We start from the raw sequence: 21100 nt of genomic DNA, 5'->3' as shown, positions 1-21100 counted from the left end.
TTTTGGTATCAATTTAGTCGTACCATATTATATATATATATATATATATCCAATTGCATTAATATGGAGAAGTAGATAAGGTACAATAATAATTTCATTGCAGGCACAAGTCACACCATTTGAAATTAATGTTTTACTAACTTTGTTGGTACTATTGGTTATAATATGTATGTTAAAACAAAGTGTGACTTAATGCTTAGTTGTTTTTATTAGGCATCAACTGGACTAGTCATCAATTGTTTTGTTTCATCACCAATATATTGGCCAAAATATAAACCAAAATTCAGGGGCAAAAACGTCCAAAAACTACTCAATCCCCAAATTAAAGGAGTGTTTTAAGCTAAATGAAGATAAACTCCATCTAATCTTATACTTCTACAAAAGATTTATGCTAAGTTTAGTACACACTTTCATGTCAAATATTTATAGTTGAAAATGTAAATTGATATATTTCTTTTCATAGTTTTGCATTAGTTTTGTGTAACTAATGTGTGATTGGTGTAAAGTTTTGTTGAAATGATATTCCTTAAATATTCTAGTTAATAATAAAAATATTATTAAATCAATGATATTCCTTAAATATTCTAGTTAATAATAAAAATATATTTTTTAATATATAATCTTAGTTAATTGATGTCAAATCACTTTTTTAAAGGGTGTTGTTACCTCTGATTTTGCCCAATGTACGTGGACCAACCAAATAAGGACATGTGGACACAAAGGGTTTAGCATCTAAATTAAATAGCTAAGTCTGTATAAAGCAAAACATTACTTTAGATATGACTCCCGGAGAAGGCATGCCAGGTCTCATATGCTCCCGGAGTTCAAGATAGCATCAAAGCATCTCCAGGTGGTGTCAGGTTTTCTCTGAGCAGTCATCTCGCATTTAATGCCGCATGGGAGGAGGCGTATTGAAACTGCCACACGCAATAAAGTCTGACGACACAACCTCCGATCTGTACCTACAAAGCTATGACCAATAAAGTCTAGTGACGGCTACTCTGTGAAGAATCACATCAGTCAAAAGGGATTAAGGAATACCCTCATAAAATCCCTAAGGCACCTAGGGATTAGATGATGCATGACCCATGGTATATTCATTGGGAATATACAACCTTACTGATAGTCACAGAAATGCATGTACCTTAATTCTGGGGATCACCCCACAAAAACACTATAAATACCCCCCAAAGTTCATTAAAGAGAGGTCAAGAATTCTGGGTTGCATAAATGCTAGAAGAGTAAAAACTCATCAAGAACATTCTCTGTATTAAATGCTATCATAAATACACAGACTCGTGGACTAAGGCTCATTAACGCCCCAACCACGTAAAAATCTCTCTCTTAATTTCTCATAGCTCTCTAAACTATTATTTTTTTATTGGTTGCCAAAAACATCGGTCAACAAGTGCGTTTGGAAGTAACTGTGTAATTACTAAGTAGGGTAATTGCTAGGGTGGTAATTACACAGTGTAGTAATTACACTATATTTCAAAATGCAAGGTGTGTTTGGATATAAGGTGGTAATTGTATATGAATTCGTAATATCTTGTTCGACAAAATAGTTAGTAATTACATGGGAAAATAATATTTTTAGTAGTTAATGTTTAATATGGAAAGTTTTTAGTAATTACACAGTGTAATTACATTCAATTCTCATGGGGGCCATGAGAATTGGAGAGTGTAATTAGAACCCCTCAATTACTTCAAATTACACAGTTACAGTGTAATTACATGGTCAGACAAACATGCCAAATTTTGTAATTACCTCCAATTACACACAAATCCAATTACAATGTGGCTTTTCAAACGAAAAATATGGACATGTGTATGCCACTTTTTTTCAGTTGATTTTATTTGTGTTTATGTTCTTAATTCACATCCCACTAATATTTTTTTTATATGATGGTACATTATAGTTATACCCGATATCCTATTAATTTTTAAAATATATTAAATATAATTTAGAGTAATTGTTGTCTAAATTTTTAGGTGGTGTTTAGTTGGAAAGAATAAAAATATAGAAATAGGTGAAAATGGAAATAAGAATAGAATAGGAATGAAATTTAAAATATATAAAAAAATTGATGAAAAAATTATTAAAAAATTATTAGTTTTTTTTTCATATTCAAAATTTAAAATGGCAATTGTTTCCATTTTAAATTAAAATAGTCATTCTACTAAAATAATAGAATTTTTTTTTTTTTAAAAAAAAATAATATTCTAATACTTTAAAATATAACTAATCCCATTTTAATTTTTTTTAGTGGTTAAATTTGCCAAACCACACTAAACTATTAGCAAGTTTTGAGATTCATTCTTGGAAAGATATATATGAATTAATAATAAAGTATATATCACATGCAAGTAAGTCGGTAGAATTGAATATTGATCATGAAAAAGAGTACCACCACACAAATCATTAATAAAATGTAAAATTTGAGAAAAGAGCACATATATAAATAATTAATTTCCATGGAAAAAAAAAGTATAATTGTTGACTCTTACTTTACCACAAAGTATAATATGAAAACAACTAATTATCCATCCTCATGAAAATATATTATGCACTTTTTTAAAAGGTTTTCAAAAAAGTGATCGATGGATGAGATCATAAAATTAATTAAAGTTAAAGTATATAATAAAGACTAGCTAGTATATAGTGGGATGAGATATTATTATATTTTGTAAGCTAGATATTATTTAAATGAATGAAGGAATGTCGGCATATATATAACTTAACTTTACAACATACATTCATATTAGCTTATATATCTATTCTCTATAAAACTACTAAACATCCCGCGTTTCGCTTCGCTGCAGATGTTTAAAAAATTTAAAATTATATATATAAAATAAATTATATTTCATTTAATGATAATTAAGTAATAAAATTACATTAAATTTTAATATTATTAATTTTTCATATAAATTTTTTTAAAAAATATAAAAAAATTAGATGTAAAATCAAGTTAATCCGACCCAACTATTTAGAATTTGAGCTTTATATATGTGCATTATTTAAGATAATAATGGAGTTTGTACCGAGAATAACAGAGTCTGTTACGGTCTCATACTTTAATTTTATATATACATATAGACATATAAATAAATTATTTTTAATTAATAGTGTTATTTATAGATATTTTAAAATGCTATGTCACCGTCTCATATCTCTTATATATATAGATTTGAGTTTAGGTTAGTATCTAAGTACTAAATGTACACACCTAAAATTAATTATATATCATCCACCATAGGTAAAAGTAAGAATTTTTTTAATTATTTTGTTTATAGATATATATTAATTTATTATTAATGATAAGATATTTATATATATATATATTTTAAAAGTAGTTAAGAGTAGGACATTTTACAAAAATATTAGCATTTTTTGTTTTGGTTTTTCATCTACCTTAAAAGCATATGAAAGCAAACTATAATTGTAGTATGCTTGTAGTATTAATTAATTAAGTCGGTTAGATTTTATTTTTTCTGTAAAAAAAATAAGTTTAGGAGAAATAAATTGATACGGTACCAATTAAAAAGCATCTAAAATAATTTTTATAAAACACATAGTTGAAAATTTTGAAAATAAAATAAATTTCTTTGAAAATTCATTTCAATAATTTTTTTAATCACAATCTATTTTGTATACTTTCTTTTATCAAAATTCATTTCATTTATCTCATCACTTTCTCTTTCATTTTCTATCACATTGTTTTCACTATTTTCACCTAATTAAAAACTAAAACGTAAAAATAAAAGTTATAAACACATTTTTTATTTGAAAAATTTACACAATACACTTAAGATTAGATTTTTTATATATTTATATATTAACATTTTATGAATTTTATTTTTTTACAGATTTTTCTTTGTTTTTTTTAGAAAGAAACATTATTTTCACGTTGTTTTCCTGTTGTAATAATGTGAAAATAACTCTCCGTATTTAAAAAAGAAAATTAAAATTCGTAAAAATGTAAAAATAATTGTAGATCCATAAAAATGTAAGTTTTTTGTTATTTTTGGGTGTATAAAATAATCTTTTTTTTAATTTCTAAAAAAAATTAATAACATATTTTTTTTAGATTTAAATGTTTAAAATTAAAAACAAAATATGAAAAAAAAAATATTATACAAGCAGGCACACATTTAAGAATTGTATTTTTTTCATCTTCTCTAGTCTAACAATATATTTATTAAAAAAGAACTTTAAAAGAATAGTAAATAAAAATTTATTAATATAATAAAATAAATAAAATAATTTCTTACAATAAAGTGCATTGTATTAGAGTAAAACTCAAAATCATGCTTGATAATTGGTGGAAAAAAATTCCTTATACTGTAGGGTAGAAAGAATCGGCCGCACAGTAGACAATCCTTATATATATATATATATATATACAAATTCTTGTACACAAATTTTATTATATTATGCCATCATTATTAATTTTTTTTTTTTGATAAGTGCCATCATTATTAATTGATAATGCTTTGAGAGGAGTCTCTAATGTATCTTTTGCTTCATAATGATACCAAAAGATAACATAATTTGCTATATATCTTTTGAATTATTGCATATATTAATATAATATACCTATCTCTATAAATAGTTTTTCTTCTGGGTATCTCTATAAATAGTTAGATAACATTAATTTTCATAAATCTTCATGGGCCTTAGAGTACTTGAAAACTGTAGCGTCAGTGTTGAAGAATTGGTTTATAGTGTGGAAAGCCCAAGAAAGCCCAAAAGTCTGGCCAGTCTCACAAAGAGAAAACAGCTATAAAGTGCAAGAAGCCCAAAGCCCAATACCTGATGGAGTTTCATGTTGTTCTTGGGCAAGACCACCAAGGCCCAAAGAAGCCCAGCCATGAGAAAGCCCACAGTTTCGTACAAAGAATGATCATCAGGAATCACATACGACAATGGATACTCAGTCCAGGCCGCCATCACTAACGAAAAGCCCACTCCAACAACTGTGTTAAACAAGGGCCCAGCATAGCAGCCCGAAATCGCAATTTGGGCTCCATCGGGCCCACCATGTAAAGCCATGGCCACGTTGGCTATTAGATCACCCAAGGAGTTACCCCAGGCTAGAACCGTGAGGCCTAAAATAGATGGGCTTATCCCAAAAACAGTACCCAAAGCGAGCAACAAGGATACCAACTCTTCAGCCACTAGATAAGTCCACGTCACACTCATCACAAACCCACTCACAAGCCAAGGGAACAAACATTGCTTAGGTGGACCGTCACGATTGGTCGTAACATAAGCCAAGTTTCCAAGAACCAATCCCGTGAGACCAGATGTCATGTAAGTCAACAACTCGGTCCTCGAGTCAACGTTTTCTCTTTGTGTGTTTAACAAAACCGCCATTAGAATCGGGGCTAGTGCAACGGACACCACCGCGTACGGCTTCGACCACTGATCCTCCGTCACCACCGGAATAGTTGCTCTTCTCGGCAAGTCAAGGGGTAACATCAAAGCCTTGAAAGTCAACTTAACCACACCTAAGATACGACCCCGTTTTATTTCGTCGTTTTGAGGATGAACAATGTCATTTTCATTTTCATTTTCATTTTCATCCACGTAACCAAGTAACGGTATTGTTGATGTCGTTTTGTCAAAAACATTGTCGTTTGTTGAGAAAAAGAAGTGAGTGGCAGAGACTGAACAGACGTATAAAAAGTAAATGGCAAAAAAGGAAACGGCAGTGAAGAGATTGACTCTACCAAAGATGAATATGGCTAGAAGTGAAGAGAGAGAAAAAAGAAAAAACGTAACATCTCTTATAAAACTAGTTTTATCAATAATGACACGACTAAAATGACGTCTTTTCTCAATCAAAACACTGATGACACCAACCACCACACTCGAAACAAAGAAAGCGCCTCCTAAAACACTGTTGAGTCCCACATCAGCATCTCCAGATTTCGTAAAGGAGATGATGATGGCGAAGACATCGGGGGCACCGTTGCCAAGAGACAGGAGAGTGATTCCCGCAATGGTCGGAGAGAGTTTAAGGATGTTGGACAAGCTCTCTAAGGAGGGACAAAAGTAAACGGCCGCAGTGTTGCCTAACAAGTAGAGCAAAACCACAAGCCATAGAAGGAGCAAGGCTTGGCCTAGAAGTGGGAAACGACCGAAGTGACAGTAGAAGAGTTTGAGGTAGTTTATGTAGCCCTTTGGTCTGCATGTGTCGTTTTTTATGAGTGTGTCTAGGGTTTCGAGGTAAGCACATTTGGTGGTGTAGTTTGTGAAGTCATGAAGGGCTGCACACGTGTCTCTTTTGAGGATTGTTGATGTTGTTGTGAGATGAATGGAAATGGTTTTATTGGTTTTGGTTTTGGAAAGAGGATTAGTTGATGATTGTTGATGATTATCACGATCATGGTATTGATGAGTAGTTTTGATGAGTAAGAGGAATAGGGAGAAGAAGGCTATTGTTTTGAGTGTTGATATTAGAAGAGAAGGCATGTTTTAATTTGAACTTATTACATAATGCATTCATTCATTCTTTCATCAAAATATATATTTGATGATTTTTACACGTGGAGTTAGTTTTGATACATTATTCATTTTCAAATGATGATTATATATTGTAACGTAAAAGTGGGAGAAAGTGAAAAAAAAAGGTACGTATGGAATAGGATGAAATGAAAGAAGAAGAAGAAGAAGAGCTTTATTAATTTGATCGATCAATACAATGATGTTTTTCATTGTTGCTTGAAGTTCACTCAAACCATAATAGTAGAGATTTGAAAGGGTTAGTCTTTATAGTATGTGTGGATGTGTTATGTTAATTATGTACCTATAATAAGTACAAACCAACGAAGTTTCCCTACGATTAATATAATACAGTTATTTCAGTTGAGTAATTAGTAAAGTTCATGATCGATGGTTTAAAATAAGAGTACTTAATCTCTCTGTGCTAATCACCGAATCCGGCCAAAAAATATTGCAAAAAAATGAGAAAGTGGATTATGATGATCTCTTAGCCAATTCGTCGAGTGAAAAATGCTCAATTCACAATTAACATTCAACATATATCATCACTAACAACAGAAAAAAGAAGTAAAAGCCATTATTTGGAATACTTGTAATGAGCATTTTGTTGAGGGTGGGACAAAGTCAGGCTTCAATCAAATTCTTTGGTCTCGGTTCAAGCGATTGCTAGTGTGACGGATAGGCCGGCCTTCCCTTTTGGTCAAGTGGTGCATGAATGTAAGCTTTTGCTAGTTTCTTTGCATTTCGTTAAATTGTCATTTGTTAAACATTCTGTAAATAAAGTCGCTCTTGTATTGCTTGTGATTCTTGTTTGTATTCACATCATAGTTTTAATTTGGAAAATGCTATAGTTGAAGCAATTGATTAATAAAATTACCATAAAAAAAAAACAATGACCATTTTGCTTGCCATCTTTATTACATAGAATATTTATTATGGTTTTAGGTAATTTTAAGTGTTTTTAATTGCATTTCTTCACACCATATTGTTGTAAATTTACAACATATTCATTAAACTAAAGTTAAATAAGAAGTGAGATATTATAATTGGCAAAATTTTAAAATTAAAATTATTTTTTTTCAATAAATTATTTACCGAGTTTTTAAATATCAAATTAAAAGAAGATTAAGCTAACGAAAATGTATTTAATAAATAAATAAGAAAGAGATTTTTTTACGTGATTATAGTGTTAACAATTTTATTCCATGAGTTCTTTGACTATGGAGTATTTACTAATTTCTCATACAAGATTTTTTCAACAATAAAAATCCTAACCCTTTGCATGAAGCGTTCGTGCCATATTTATAAGCAAAATATTGGATATTCGAGCTGACCCAAACTCGTTAAGATTTAGTTTTATGCTAAAAAAATTTATTGATGGTGTAAATACAATACAATATTAGTTATATTGGGCTAGGTGAGACCTAATATTGAGAGTAGTCGTTGTTCGTATACGAAAGTACTGTTGACAACGACATTTGAGTTTGAGTTGTCGTTTATTGAGAGAGAATATGAGAGTAGCAGGCATTGACCCAAAAAATGTGCACCTTTTCGAGACTTGGCGGAGGAGATAGGCCGCTAGATTTCTTGAGATGTCATAGGAGTGTCACATAGGCTGGCCTATCGAATACCATTCGTTCTTGGATGTCTCTTCATCTTCCACTCCCGAATGACCCTTGAGGGCATCCACTTTTGATTCTTGGATAGCTTGCCTGCTAAGTGTGAGCTCTTTATCCGGTACCCAAATCGTTGGTTTGTCTTCGAATATTGAAAAATGCTAAATGTTATTCATGGTGCCTAACACTTTTATAACATGTAATATTGTTATTTGTGCAACTTAATATCGAGTCCCACTTATTTTACTTTAATAAATATTATAAAAAATTGATAACCATGTATTACGTACCTCATAACAATGCTGTCGAACATTTCATTTCGACCAACTCAGCTAAGTGAAGTTTTCACTGTGTGTCCATGAACAAGCTTAATATCAGTGATGGTCCCGAAAAGGACCCACACTAATCCATAAATGTAAATAACAAAAAACAATTTTTCTTGTTCTTCTTTCCTAATTTAATAAATAATTAATTAGGTAAAATGAAAATGGAGATTTTAAGTAAAAAAAAATAATTAGGTAAAAAAATTAAAGAATTAATTAATTAGCAATAAGCTTTGAAATAAATAAATAAATTAATAATTAGGTAAGAGAAGAGTAATAATAACAGAAAACCAAAACGGATAAACTTACTCACAGAGTTTCCATAGCCATACCCATTAGCCACTCAGACCAAGCTTGAAGAAGAAGAAGAAGAAGCAAAATGCAAGCACCAAACCCTACTACCCTTACTTACACTCACAAACCTCACCTTCATCTTCAACCTCTCCCTTTCCACTTCCCTCTCTCCCCAATTTCAATTCCATGTCGCCGTCTCCCCAATTCCACTCTCCGTCTCAAGTCTCACTCTTTCTTCTCTCTCCTTCTCTCTCAAAACAATAACACTCCCTCTCGCTTCGCCTGCAGAGCTCTACCCGAACCATTTTCCATCAAAATCCCCGTCGGCGATAGACATGTATGTGTATGCTCTCACTCTCACTTGTTCTCTTCATTATGTGTTTGTTTGTTTGTTTGTATAACTCAGAATTACTTGTTCCAGATTTTGGTTGAGACTGGACATATTGGTAGACAAGCTAGCGCTTCTGTTACAGCCACTGATGGTGAAACTGTAAGTAAAAGAGTTGCTGTTTTTTGTTGTAAAGTTTTTGGCTTTTGGGTAAATGCCATTTTCCAGGCTTGGTTTTTATGTATGAAAGGGATAGATTATATTAGGGTCTAATAACACTTATAATAACGATGAGTATGATCATGTTCAGGAGTTCAACTTAGGAACATAGGGTGGTTTGGTTGGGAGTAATGAAAATAAATGAAAAGGAATAAGAATTGAAGTTGATATTTTTATTTGTGTATTGGAATGACAAAAGTAGTGGAAATGCCATTCCATTGCAATGCTTTATAAAGCAACCAAACAAAGAAATGGAATGGAAATGTCATAGTTGTGGTTTTCAATTATTGTGATGATGACACCAAATAGTAGACCATTACTCAATCGTCCGCTTATTGTTTTTCAAAAACATGTACGATGATTCTGCATTCACAAGGGTCTACTTTTAACTCAATTTTTAAATTTGAATATGAAAAATTGATCTTTTATCAAGCAACTCACCACATATTTAAAATGTTTTTCAATTGATCGGGTCTGGTCAACTATCCTGGTTTTATGTTGCTTGCATTGCATCCCAATCCCATCATACAATGTGCCCTGATGTACCAGTATCTTGCTTGTGAATTTTAACAGTTTGTTAGATAGCCTAATTCATGGAATTGAAAGACAGAATATGGTTGCATGGAATTGAAAGCTTCCTAATGTGAAGACATAAAACATTTTTATTTTCCTTCCAGATTGTCTACACCTCTGTTTGTTTGGCTGATACTCCAAGTGAACCTTCAGACTTTTTTCCTCTTTCTGTATTTTATCAAGAGCGTTTTTCAGCAGCAGGTCGAACTAGGTATCAGTTTTGACTTTCTTCTACTCTGCTTCTTATAACTTTTGTGCACTTGTTTCTTGAGTTGACACTTTCATGGTCATGGTATTACTGTGACAGTGGAGGGTTTTTCAAAAGAGAAGGAAGGACAAAAGATCACGAGGTAATATTTTTTTAGTCTAAAAAATTCTTGTTCCATTTTTTTAAAGGAGTCTTGGTTTTTTTAACCTAAATTACTTATTGTTTTATTCACTCTTCCTATATAATTATTACAATAGTTTTTATTTTCTTTTTTTTTCTGTTGCATGCAGGTTCTGATCTGTAGATTGATTGATAGGCCTTTGCGTCCGACAATGCTGAAAGGCTTCTACCATGAAACTCAGATACTTTCTTGGGTGCGTTAACATTTACTTTTAGTTATTGCAACAAATATATGCACATAGCATGTATTATTACAAGTATTTGTTTATTACAGAGAAAGAGAAAAGGGAACAAATTACACAAACAAACTAGGTATTAAGTCTCTATGAAAAGCCCGACGGCTTGCTACTTCCTGCTACTCTATGCTTTTTATTTGTTAAGAACTATTTAACACTTATTTTCTGAACAGGTCAGTATGTTAGAGCTGTTTTTCTACATTAATGTTTTGCATTTCCTGGAAATTTTATTATCTTCCTATGCATGCAGGTTCTGAGTTATGATGGTTTGCACTCTCCAGATGCTTTGGCAATCACAGCTGCAGGAATAGCAGTGTAATTTTTTTTTATTTATTATTTTATCACGTGCTTCCACTTTGATATCACATTTAGAACTTGTTAGAGTAGCACATCCTTTAGCCTGATTATAAATTTTACAGCGCTTTATCGGAAGTACCAAATGCAAAGACTATTGCTGGAGTTCGAATTGGCCTTGTTGGAGATAAGTTTATCATCAATCCAACAACAAAGGAGATGGAGGACTCCAAGTTGGACTTGTTGTTAGCAGGCACAGATGATGCAATATTAATGATAGAGGTAGAGACTTGTACTGCAAATCAGCTTGTATTAACCGATTGCATTTCTTTTTAGCAGGACACTTATCAACTAACTTAATATTTTCATAAATTGATTGTATTGATTATATATGCTGAGCTGGAATGTCATCTAGTAGTAGGAACTTTCTCCTACATAGTAGCTTGTTTGGGATTTAGTTTTTATTTGACTTGTTCATTCTCTTTTGCACTCAAGCTTGCGACACCATGATTAGTATACTACTTAAAGGTCATGAATATTTACTTACTACTGTTGAGTTTAAAAACAAAATTTGAGGTTAATTTGTGACTAGATTATCGTTATCTTTCTTTTCCTCTTATATTGTATGTGCATATATTTTATAGACACATAGGTCACTTGAGACATTTGATGGTCTTAGATATGGAATTTGGTGTATGTGCCTAAATTTGATTGATACTTATTATAAAGAGACTGAATATACTATGTTTGTAATCGTGTAAACCACTACAGAAAGTAGAATATATTTTTTGAGGTGAACTGAATTTCCACATGTGAACTTCAATCTTATTTCCTTCGCTCCTGTCTAACCAAGAATAGGAAAAGAAAAGATTGATATTTTTGATTAGTAAGATGCACTCACATTTAGATCATTGCTATTTCTGCTGGCTGTTCATAATTTTCTGGTGATGATTTATCCTTTTCCCTTATCATTATCTACTATGGTTGCAGGGTTACTGTGATTTTCTTCCCGAGGAAAAGTTACTGGAAGCTGTACAAATTGGGCAGGTTGTTAACTTCATTTGAGTATGTAGCTGTATGCTGGCATGTTTTTTATTTATTTATTTTTAAACAATTAACTATGTGATCCCACACTACGCATGTGTTTGGAAATGTTTGCAGAACAATTTGTTTGTCTTTTTTTTCGATTGTAATTAGTGCAAGAAGTAAATTGGTTATGGTTGATATTTAAATCAGTTTTAAAGCATTTGGCGTATCTTTTATTTAGCAATAGTTGTAGCAATGTATTGTCACATGCAATTTAGTCTTGAAAATTCTTGAAAATTTTAAGTACATCATTTCCTCATTTTGTACGGTCGTCAATTTGTCACCCATGTCACTCCTGCTAGTTGTGTGGAACACATTTGAAGTGAATTTCATCATGGTCCATGTAGTTAGTTATTAGAAGATTTCGCGATGATAAAAATGTTTCTTTTATTTTTAATCTTTGGATATCAGGATGCTGTACGAGGAATCTGCAACGAGGTGGAGTCTTTGGTTAAGAAGTGTGGGAAACCAAAAATGTTTGATGCAATCAAATTGCCTCCTCCTGAGCTCTATAAGCATGTTGAAGTATGTACTTTCAATCAATGTTGGAAGTTTTATAACTTCTTTTTAATAGCTATATACAAGGACTATTTGTATTGTACTCATTTGAAAGAACCTCAACCCAAACATACTGGATGATGCAAATATTTAAACTATATTTTATAACAATAATTATCATGCAGAAAATGTTGATCAGAAGAGTGTATTTTGTGCAGGATATTATCGGCAATGAGTTAGTGCAGGTCTTGCAGATTAGGAGCAAAATACCTAGAAAAAAAGCCCTAACTTTGCTTGAAGATAAAGTTATAGATATACTGAGCGAAAAAGGGTACATTAGCTCTGATACAACACCTGTAGTTAATGAAACAATATCTGATTTGCTTGAGGATGAAGATGAGGATGAGGAAGTGGTTGTAGATGGTGAAGTGGACGAAGGGGATGTTCATATAAAGCCTACTTCACGAAAAACTACTCCATTGGTATGGAAGAACTCTACTTTTACCTGTACATACAATTTCTATTGATAGCATCTTGAATTGCTGTATAATATTCTCTAACTATCATTCTGCTGCGGAAACGTTACTGTCTATTTTCTAGCTGTTCTCAGAAGTAGATGTGAAGCTAGTATTTAAAGAAGTTACATCCAAGTATCTGCGTAGATGCATTGTTGAGGTATGGATATTTGTTTGCAAAGAGAAGTGCCTCTGACTAAATGTCACCATTTATTCTTTTCTGTAATTTTTAGGACATTTTGTTCTATATGCTTGTGCACTTCTTATTCTTACTTGATTATTACATTATATAATTATGTAGTTACATAAACATATAATTTTAATTCCTCGTCCATGTAACATAAACTGAAACTAGAAGAACACCAACAGAAGCATAGAAATGGGTTATGTCTTTATTTATTTGTTACTTGTGTGTTTCTTCACAGAATGGAAGAAGAAGTGATGGCCGAACTCTAGAAGAAATACGCCCAATAAATTCAAGATGTGGCCTACTTCCAAGGGCACATGGGAGTGCTCTTTTTACACGTGGTGAAACTCAGGTCTAAGGGAGTTTAATTTTTGTTAAACACGGGTTATATACTACCTGATTGAGTGTTTGTTTGCATTTATGTACATGGATTGGTCTTCCTAGAATCCAAATTTTTTCCCATCCACGCCTGTTTTTTTCCACATTCCAGTACAGTACTTATACTTGTGCATATTATGTTGTTAAGTGAGGTTTGTCATTATTACTATAACCTTTTCCTCTGTTGCTTCTATTTTGTCATATTTTCATCAGTTCTTTGTGGATGTTTCAGTCCTTAGCCGTGGCTACACTTGGCGATCGTCAAATGGCACAGAGAATAGACAACCTTGTTGGTGTAGATGACTGGAAGAGGTTCTATCTCCAGGTCATTGTGGATTTTATTTTATTTTATTTTTTCCTTTTTATAATTGTTTGCTACAATTATTACCATGTAACCTTTTTAATATATTTAGAACTCACTATCTTTATTTCTTCTTCTTTTAGTACACGTTTCCTCCTTCTTGTGTTGGGGAAGTTGGGCGGATTGGTGGTCCTAGTAGACGAGAAATTGGTCATGGAATGCTTGCAGAGAGAGCTCTTGAACCAGTATTGCCTTCTGAAGATGATTTTCCTTATACTGTACGAGTTGAGAGTACCATCACCGAGAGCAATGGCTCCTCAAGGTCTCCTTCGATCCAATTTCGTCAATAAAAGCTTACAATTCTTTTTTAATTAGATTATGTAATTCATTAATTTGGGATGAATAAGATCTTCATTCTTCTGTGCGTGTAATAGTAATATATGTCATTTCCTTGAAAAGCGTCAAAGCAGACTACTTAATATCATACTTTTACTTTTGTAATAGCATGGCATCAGTTTGCGGTGGTTGCTTAGCGTTGCAGGATGCTGGGGTTCCAATTAAATCCCACATAGCTGGCATAGCAATGGGTATGGTTCTGGATACTAAGGAATTTGGGGGCGATGGTAGTCCGATTATTCTATCTGACATAACTGGATCCGAAGATGCCTCCGGAGATATGGACTTTAAGGTATTGCTGAAATCTCTAGTGAACTTGAATCCCTTATGTTTAAAGTTAAACTCATTGGAAAATGTTCAAATAAATTCAAGTTTATAAAGCATGTGGCTGTTAGTAGGCTCCAAACTTTACAAGTGGAATGTAGCAAATAATTCAACGATTACAGGTCGCAGGAAATGAAGATGGTGTAACTGCATTTCAGATGGACATAAAGGTGAGTTAGTCTACATCCATCCTATATTGTTCTTTTCCAACATTTTCTCAATATTAAAGCCTAATATGTTCAAATTTGATGTATTCTTTACTAGTCACACATATGTAATAACAAGAATTAATCCATGACCACAATTTCTAGGTGGCTGGAATTACTTTACCCATTATGAGAAAGGCACTTCTACAAGCAAAGGATGGCCGGAAGCATATCCTTGGTAACTATACAAAGATGCATACCAACTAGTGATGAAACTTTCTCAAATTTCATATTGCAGTATTTTTTACTATAGCTCTAAAAATTGTGCACCAAATTTCCAGTTCTTATATGATTGAGTGTGTGTACATGAACTAATGCAGCTGAAATGTTGAAGTGCTCACCTCCTCCATCCAGAGCGCTTTCAAAGCATGCCCCATTGATTCATGTCATGAAGGTCTGTTAATGTTTGGAGCCATATATATTGCTTGCTCCTATGCTTAGAAATGATGGTTGGCAACAGTATTCTGATTCCTGTTTTCATCTTGTTTGACGACAGGTCAGATCTGAGAAGATTCATGTAATCATTGGTAGTGGCGGGAAGAAGATAAAGAGCATTATAGAAGAGACAGGAGTAGATGGTATTGACACAGAAGAGGATGGGACTGTAAGATCAGAAGGAAACCTTTTCTGCAACTGGTTTTTAATTCCAGATATCATTTTAACAAACAAATTCATTGCATTTCAGGTGAAAATCACTGCAAGGGATTTGTTAAGTTTGGAAAAAGCTACAGCCATTATAAGCAATTTGACAATGGTTCCAAGTGTAGGCGATATTTATCGGTATATGATTATGTCCTCTGATTTTTTTTTTTTTGGTTATTGTTTATTTTCTCTGTTTTTATATGATGTGAAGCATCCTAATTGCTTGTACTCTCATCTTGTTCATCTAAAATAGAATTTTTTTTATGCACTTTTTGACTTTGTTGATTGATGATGAAGTTGTTAAGTGGATAAAATTTCTGGCCTTTGAACTTTCAGGGACTGTGAGATCAAGTTAATAACAAATTATGGAGCTTTTGTTGAGATAGCACCTGGACGAGAGGTACAGCTCGTTCTGCTTTCTTTTCTTTCCCCGATATCTAGTCTTCCTAAAGATGGGATGTGAACTTGTGAAGTGATAATGCTCTCTCATTCTTCCTTTTCAGGGACTTTGCCATGTTAGTGAGTTGAGTTCAAATTATATAGCAAAGCCAGAAGACGTAAGCTGATTTTTTTATTTTTTACCTTTTCACTTGTCAAATTCTATAGGGGCAGATAAAGTGAAATTCGTTTTCCTGTCATTGTTCTGTTTCAGGCTTTTAAAGTCGGAGACCGTGTTGATGTTAAACTTATTGAGGTATTGCTCTACTATTTCTTATTTATGCACACAGTTTGTTGAATGTTTTCTACCAAACTTATCAGTGCTTTTATATTACATGCATATGACATGACACATAAAATTCTTTTATATTTGTATGTTCTCATATAAATGGTAGTTAGATTGGGAGATCGGTTTTTGTTCTGTTCCTTAAAGACCTGCATGTCCTAATTGTTCGTAGTTTTTTCTTTCACTGAATTTTTCTTCTTTCATACTGCTTCCTTTTTTATCGGAAAACATCTGATGTGACGTGGCATATTGTACAGGTAAATGAAAAGGGCCAACTTCGGCTTAGTCGCCGAGCTCTACTTCCCGACACAGAAAATTCCAGTGACTCAAAAGATAGTGCAAAGGAAAATGTAGGAGATCAAAAGACCGAACAGTCCAAGGATAATAAGGCTAGCACAACAAAAGGAAGGAGTTCCAGCAAAAGTAGCTTATCAGAAAATTCTCCACAGAAGAAGTTTATTCGGAAATTAGTTGCCCCTAACAAAGATAACTCAGAAACAAACAAAGAGAAGGAGAAAAAGAGTGGTAGTAAACCACTTAGTAGCATTTCGAGTAAGGATGGAAATAGTTTAGTCAATGGAGAGGCAAACATTGGATAATGAGTTTCATTTTTGTTGATTGATATGATGAGGGAATGAATTTCTTCTCTTCTCTTCTCTTCATGGTGAGAATGACATGGCGGAAGGACAGCTCCCGTACGAAAAGCAAAAATGGTAACTAATTCTATAGTCTATACATGTACGTTCTTCTTTCATATTTATTTCAATAAATACTTCAATTAGAATTAACGTAAACATTGTTTCTTAATGTTAGTAGGAAAAATGATAAGGAGATCTGTTACCTTGAAGTGAAGGCTGTTGATTGAGATTATAAATTATAATATGATGAGATAATTGAAATTTCAGAGCATACTGCAGAGTGTAGTTTTCAAGAAGAATTGGTTGTTGTTGGTTTTTGATTTTGAGATATGCTGTATTGTATGTTATTAGTTTCTACTGATTCAATGAATGAAAAGCCTTCATTGGTTTTTCTTTTATTGGGTCCAACCAAACCAAATGTATCATTTATCACTTAGTAATTAATTATTCATTGTTTAGGGTTGCCATTTTTGAGGACAGTTAACTTGCAATTTCTGTTGTTGATTTTTGTAAAAGAAAAAGCTCTGACAGAAACTCTCCCAAATCCCATTTTATTAGTATATATTTTTGATGAAAAGTGGGTGTCAAAACTCAAAAGACACCAATTGATTAACTAACAAAACAGATTACAAACATGAAGGGAAAAAAGAAACCAAATAGAAGACAAGTACAAAAAGTTGAAACAAAGTAATGGCCAATGCTCTAGTTGTTAATTGCATTACATTGCAAAAGAAAGACATCAATAATATATAAATGGTGTCAACAACATTTTCAATATCCCCAACTTTACCAAAATTCCTTATAATATGAACTTGTTTTCAACAAACAAACACAATCTTAGTTGCAACAACGATCGTGTCAGATTGATCATCTTCTATAACATGAATCATTTCCCAGGGAACCGAGCTCTTGAAATCTATATTCAAAGTCCTGAATCGCAACAAACAGTTAGATGCTGCAATAGCTCTATGAAACCTTTTCTTTTCTCCAAAACAAAAGCTCTAGCCTTCGAGCTCGAAACCTTTGCTCTATGCCTTGCATTTCTTTTTATATGTACAAAAGTAGTTAGTTTCACATGAGTGAAGATCAGATCAATCAGATCCCCCAACTCCTAACTCCAAATTCAATAATTTTCATACAAACCCAACCTTGCATTGCAATGTCTACCAAACAATGAGGCAAATTCCAACAAAATACAAACAACAATACTCATAAACTATAAAAAAAATTAAGATGTTATCACTCTTCATCTTCATAATGATATTAACAAAAATCAAAATAATTTTACAAAAGATCAAAGATTTAGCAAAGTTTAACTAAAATCCACAACCAAAGTTACCTAATAACAAGTTGCAATCACATGCTATATAAATCAACTCTATAACTGAACTGAACTTAATTGAACTCATCTCAGCTAACCACCAGCCAATTTGTTAATGAATTCTTAATAAAAACAAACACCGTATAAAATAAAGGTTCTGAGAGAGAGAGAGAGAGTGTTAGTGATTGACCTCAGATATCGGAAGCATCTTTTGCCGGCGAGGCCACCGCCGATCGACCTTGCCGTGCGCGAGGCCAAAAGCTAAGCTTGAAAATGAGTTGATTTGCATATAAACTTGGAATTTGGTATTATTTTATGGTATTTTTGTAAAATACATTGGAATTATATGATTATTGAAAATACATGTTTGTTTATTTTGTCTTTTATCCTAAATTTAATCATAATCAAGTATTTTTTTAATTATTAATTGATTACAAGAGAGGTATTGACAATGAGAGTTGGGGTAGCAAAGTTTTATTTAGAAATACTAAAAAACAATAAAAAATTCATTCAAAAGAAAAAAAGCAATAAAAAATTTACGTTTTTCTTTTTATATTTTTATGGATTTTTTTTTTCTTCTTAAAGACCATTGTTTTTAAGTTGTACGTGTTCACGTTGTGAAGATATAGTATAATATTGCGGTAATGTAAAAATAACATTAAAAAAAACATAAATTGGTAAAAATATCATTTTTTATATATTTTTTTAATAATTTTACAATTTAAAATTTTTAATTATAAAAGTATTCTTGTAAAATTTTAAAATTATAAAAAATAAATTTTACTCGGTAAAAATTTAAAAAAACAACAACTAAAAATTAACTTCGACATAACTATAAAACAACTAAAAAAATAAACTGACAACTATAAATAAATTATAAAACAACTAAAAAAAATAGTTTAATATTTTTATTGAAGTATATTTTGTAAATAAAAAGAGTTTAAAGCATAAAAATGAAAATTTTTCTTTATTGATGTATTTTTATAATTAATTTAAAATTTTGAATTATTAAGTAATTTTTTTCTTAAAAAAATCATAAAAAATAAAAAAAATTCTATTTTTTTAAGTATATTGTGTAAATTTCTGCAAGTGACAAAAACGTGTATAAATGCAAAACTAGATTTGTATTTGGGCTGAAACTGTAGGCCCAACAATCAAGGCCCATCTTTCATAAAAACCCTAGCTACCATTGTCATCTCCTCTCTTCTCCTTTTATAATAAAAGTTTGTTTCAGTCGGCACTCTAAACCCTACCTCTCCTCCATCAACATCCATATCTGGTAAGCAATCAATCCATTGCCATTCATCAATTCAAATTCAACTTGTACTATCAAATCTTAATCCTTCTTGTTTACTTTTTCTTTGCAGAGTACTATTTTCTCGGAGAGAGAAAGTATGAGGTAATATGTCTAATCTTCTTGTTGTTCTTGTAGATTTGATATTTGTTTTTGTATTTTTTTTGATCTTAGAAGAATGTTTTTTGTTTGTATATAGTAAGCTGAGTAGTGATGCTGTGAGAGAGGGCATAGCTCAGATTGTTATCAACTCGAAAGAGAAGAATCGTAAGTTTACTGAAACCATTGAGCTTCAAATCGGTTTGAAGAACTATGACCCCCAAAAAGACAAGCGTTTCAGTGGCTCTGTTAAGCTTCCTCACATTCCTCGTCCTAAGATGAAGATTTGCATGTTGGGGGATGCTCAACACGTTGAAGAGGTACAACTTTTATCATTCATTCATTAATTAAAGTTGGATTGGATTGTTGGCTTCTTATTCTTATTCTTATTATTATTATTCAGGCTGTGAAAATAGGATTGGACTATATGGATGTGGAGGGATTGAAAAAGCTTAACAAGAACAAGAAACTTGTGAAGAAGCTTGCCAAGAAGTTTCATGCTTTTTTGGCTTCTGAAGCTGTTATTAAGCAAATTCCTCGTCTTCTGGGTCCTGGACTCAACAAGGCAGGCAAGTAACTCTTCCAATTAGTTTTGTAAATTACACCATAGATTTACACTGTGATGGTCGCATTGAGTAAATTAAGTGAGGTTATTTTGTAAATTTTAGAATTTCATTTGTGTGGCAAATTTCACAAAATCACATTTGGGTCTTTCTCTTGGTTTGTAGTTTCTTTTGTCTACTGGCTAAAATATGTCTAGTCTAAATCCTTCTAACATGTATATTTTAGAAACCGGTTCGAGTTTTCGTTGATTTGACTTGTTAAATGTTGATCTTATTATTGCTTTCTGCTGGAGTTTTTTGTTGAATTGCTATTGCAATAAAGTTTTCTTTGTTAATTGTCTAACAATTTCTACTAAATGAATCAGGTAAGTTTCCAACATTGGTTACCCATCAGGAGTCTTTGGAGGCAAAGGTCAATGAAACCAAAGCCATGGTGAAGTTCCAACTTAAGAAGGTGCTTTGTATGGGAGTTGCTGTTGGAAATTTATCCATGGAGGAGAAGCAGATCTTTCAGAATGTGCAAATGAGTGTCAATTTTCTAGTGTCACTATTGAAGAAGAATTGGCAAAATGTAAGTGAAATGTCTTTATTTAAACTTTCAATACCCTTTAACATGCCAATCATGTGTTTATGTTGTTGTGTCTTTTGTTTGTGTTGAAATAGGTGAGGTGCTTGTACTTGAAGAGTACCATGGGAAGTGCAATCCGTATCTTTTAAGTTAACATATGCAAACTAAAATTTAATTAAGCAAGACATTTTTGTTTTGAGATTATTGCTTCATTAAAGTTGCAATTTTGTTTTTGTTGGATTCATTCGTCCAGTTTGTAATTTTGACATTAAGATTTTGTGGCTTCTAAAGGAGAATTAGCTTATCTTTCTTTATTTCATTTCACACCAACTTAGCCATTATTTGAGCTGAGATGATGAGTTTATGGATCATGCTTAACTTAATTACTGAGTTCATATTTGTCGAAACCGAACCCTTTATGTAGTAGAATTTTGAAAGGGCTTTAGTTCACTGATCATTCACTCTTACAAGCTAAGCTAGTTATGGCCCTAAAGCCTCATTCATATAGAGTGGAGAGGCTTGATGTGGGGCAAAGTATCCATTCTTAAAAGATATTGTTGGATTATCGGAGTTGGGAA

The 21100-nt window shown here is 32.2% G+C and overlaps 3 protein-coding genes and 1 long non-coding RNA gene across 6 annotated transcripts; 2 read left to right on the top strand and 2 right to left on the bottom strand.

Moving 5' to 3' along the window:
- Positions 1 to 4401: 4401 nt before the first annotated feature.
- On the bottom strand, positions 4402 to 7165 carry LOC115721925 (cation/calcium exchanger 1). Its single transcript, XM_030651031.2, has one exon. The coding sequence runs from the start codon at positions 6479 to 6481 to the stop codon at positions 4724 to 4726; it is 1758 nt and encodes a 585-aa protein (XP_030506891.2). The 5' UTR covers positions 6482 to 7165; the 3' UTR covers positions 4402 to 4723.
- A 1556-nt stretch (positions 7166 to 8721) lies between these two features.
- LOC115722551 (probable polyribonucleotide nucleotidyltransferase 1, chloroplastic) lies at positions 8722 to 17156 on the top strand. 3 transcript variants are annotated; one of them, XR_004012826.2, is made up of 25 exons: positions 8722 to 9081; positions 9166 to 9234; positions 9969 to 10075; positions 10172 to 10214; positions 10363 to 10446; positions 10739 to 10803; positions 10908 to 11064; positions 11773 to 11829; positions 12280 to 12393; positions 12585 to 12848; positions 12967 to 13041; positions 13307 to 13420; positions 13679 to 13771; positions 13891 to 14069; positions 14252 to 14435; positions 14590 to 14637; positions 14779 to 14851; positions 14994 to 15067; positions 15170 to 15277; positions 15359 to 15453; positions 15652 to 15715; positions 15819 to 15872; positions 15968 to 16009; positions 16297 to 16752; positions 16856 to 17156. XR_004012826.2 is itself a non-coding variant. In XM_030651794.2 (24 exons), the coding sequence occupies exons 1-24, from the start codon at positions 8830 to 8832 to the stop codon at positions 16636 to 16638; spliced, it is 2757 nt and encodes a 918-aa protein (XP_030507654.2). In that variant the 5' UTR covers positions 8722 to 8829; the 3' UTR covers positions 16639 to 17156. The 3 variants fall into 3 exon arrangements, 1 of the variants encoding a protein (XP_030507654.2); XR_004012825.2 differs by having other exon boundaries at positions 16853 to 17156; XM_030651794.2 differs by having other exon boundaries at positions 16297 to 17156.
- A 180-nt stretch (positions 17157 to 17336) lies between these two features.
- Positions 17337 to 18517, bottom strand: LOC115722552 (uncharacterized). The gene is made up of 2 exons (XR_004012828.2): positions 18189 to 18517; positions 17337 to 17720 (listed from the first exon to the last, which is right to left on the bottom strand). It is a non-coding gene; the product is annotated as an uncharacterized LOC115722552 (long non-coding RNA).
- Positions 18518 to 19139: 622 nt separating this feature from the next.
- LOC115722847 (large ribosomal subunit protein uL1) lies at positions 19140 to 20836 on the top strand. The gene is made up of 6 exons (XM_030652182.2): positions 19140 to 19277; positions 19366 to 19397; positions 19492 to 19711; positions 19795 to 19960; positions 20320 to 20525; positions 20618 to 20836. The coding sequence occupies exons 2-6, from the start codon at positions 19393 to 19395 to the stop codon at positions 20669 to 20671; spliced, it is 651 nt and encodes a 216-aa protein (XP_030508042.1). The 5' UTR covers positions 19140 to 19277; positions 19366 to 19392; the 3' UTR covers positions 20672 to 20836.
- The last annotated feature ends 264 nt before the right edge of the window (positions 20837 to 21100 follow it).

The sequence above is a fragment of the Cannabis sativa genome, chromosome 9 (assembly GCF_029168945.1).
Source record: "Cannabis sativa cultivar Pink pepper isolate KNU-18-1 chromosome 9, ASM2916894v1, whole genome shotgun sequence".
Classification (NCBI taxonomy): Eukaryota; Viridiplantae; Streptophyta; class Magnoliopsida; order Rosales; family Cannabaceae; genus Cannabis; species Cannabis sativa.
Note: the sequence above shows the minus strand (reverse complement) of the source record. Positions and strands in the feature narration are given on the sequence as shown.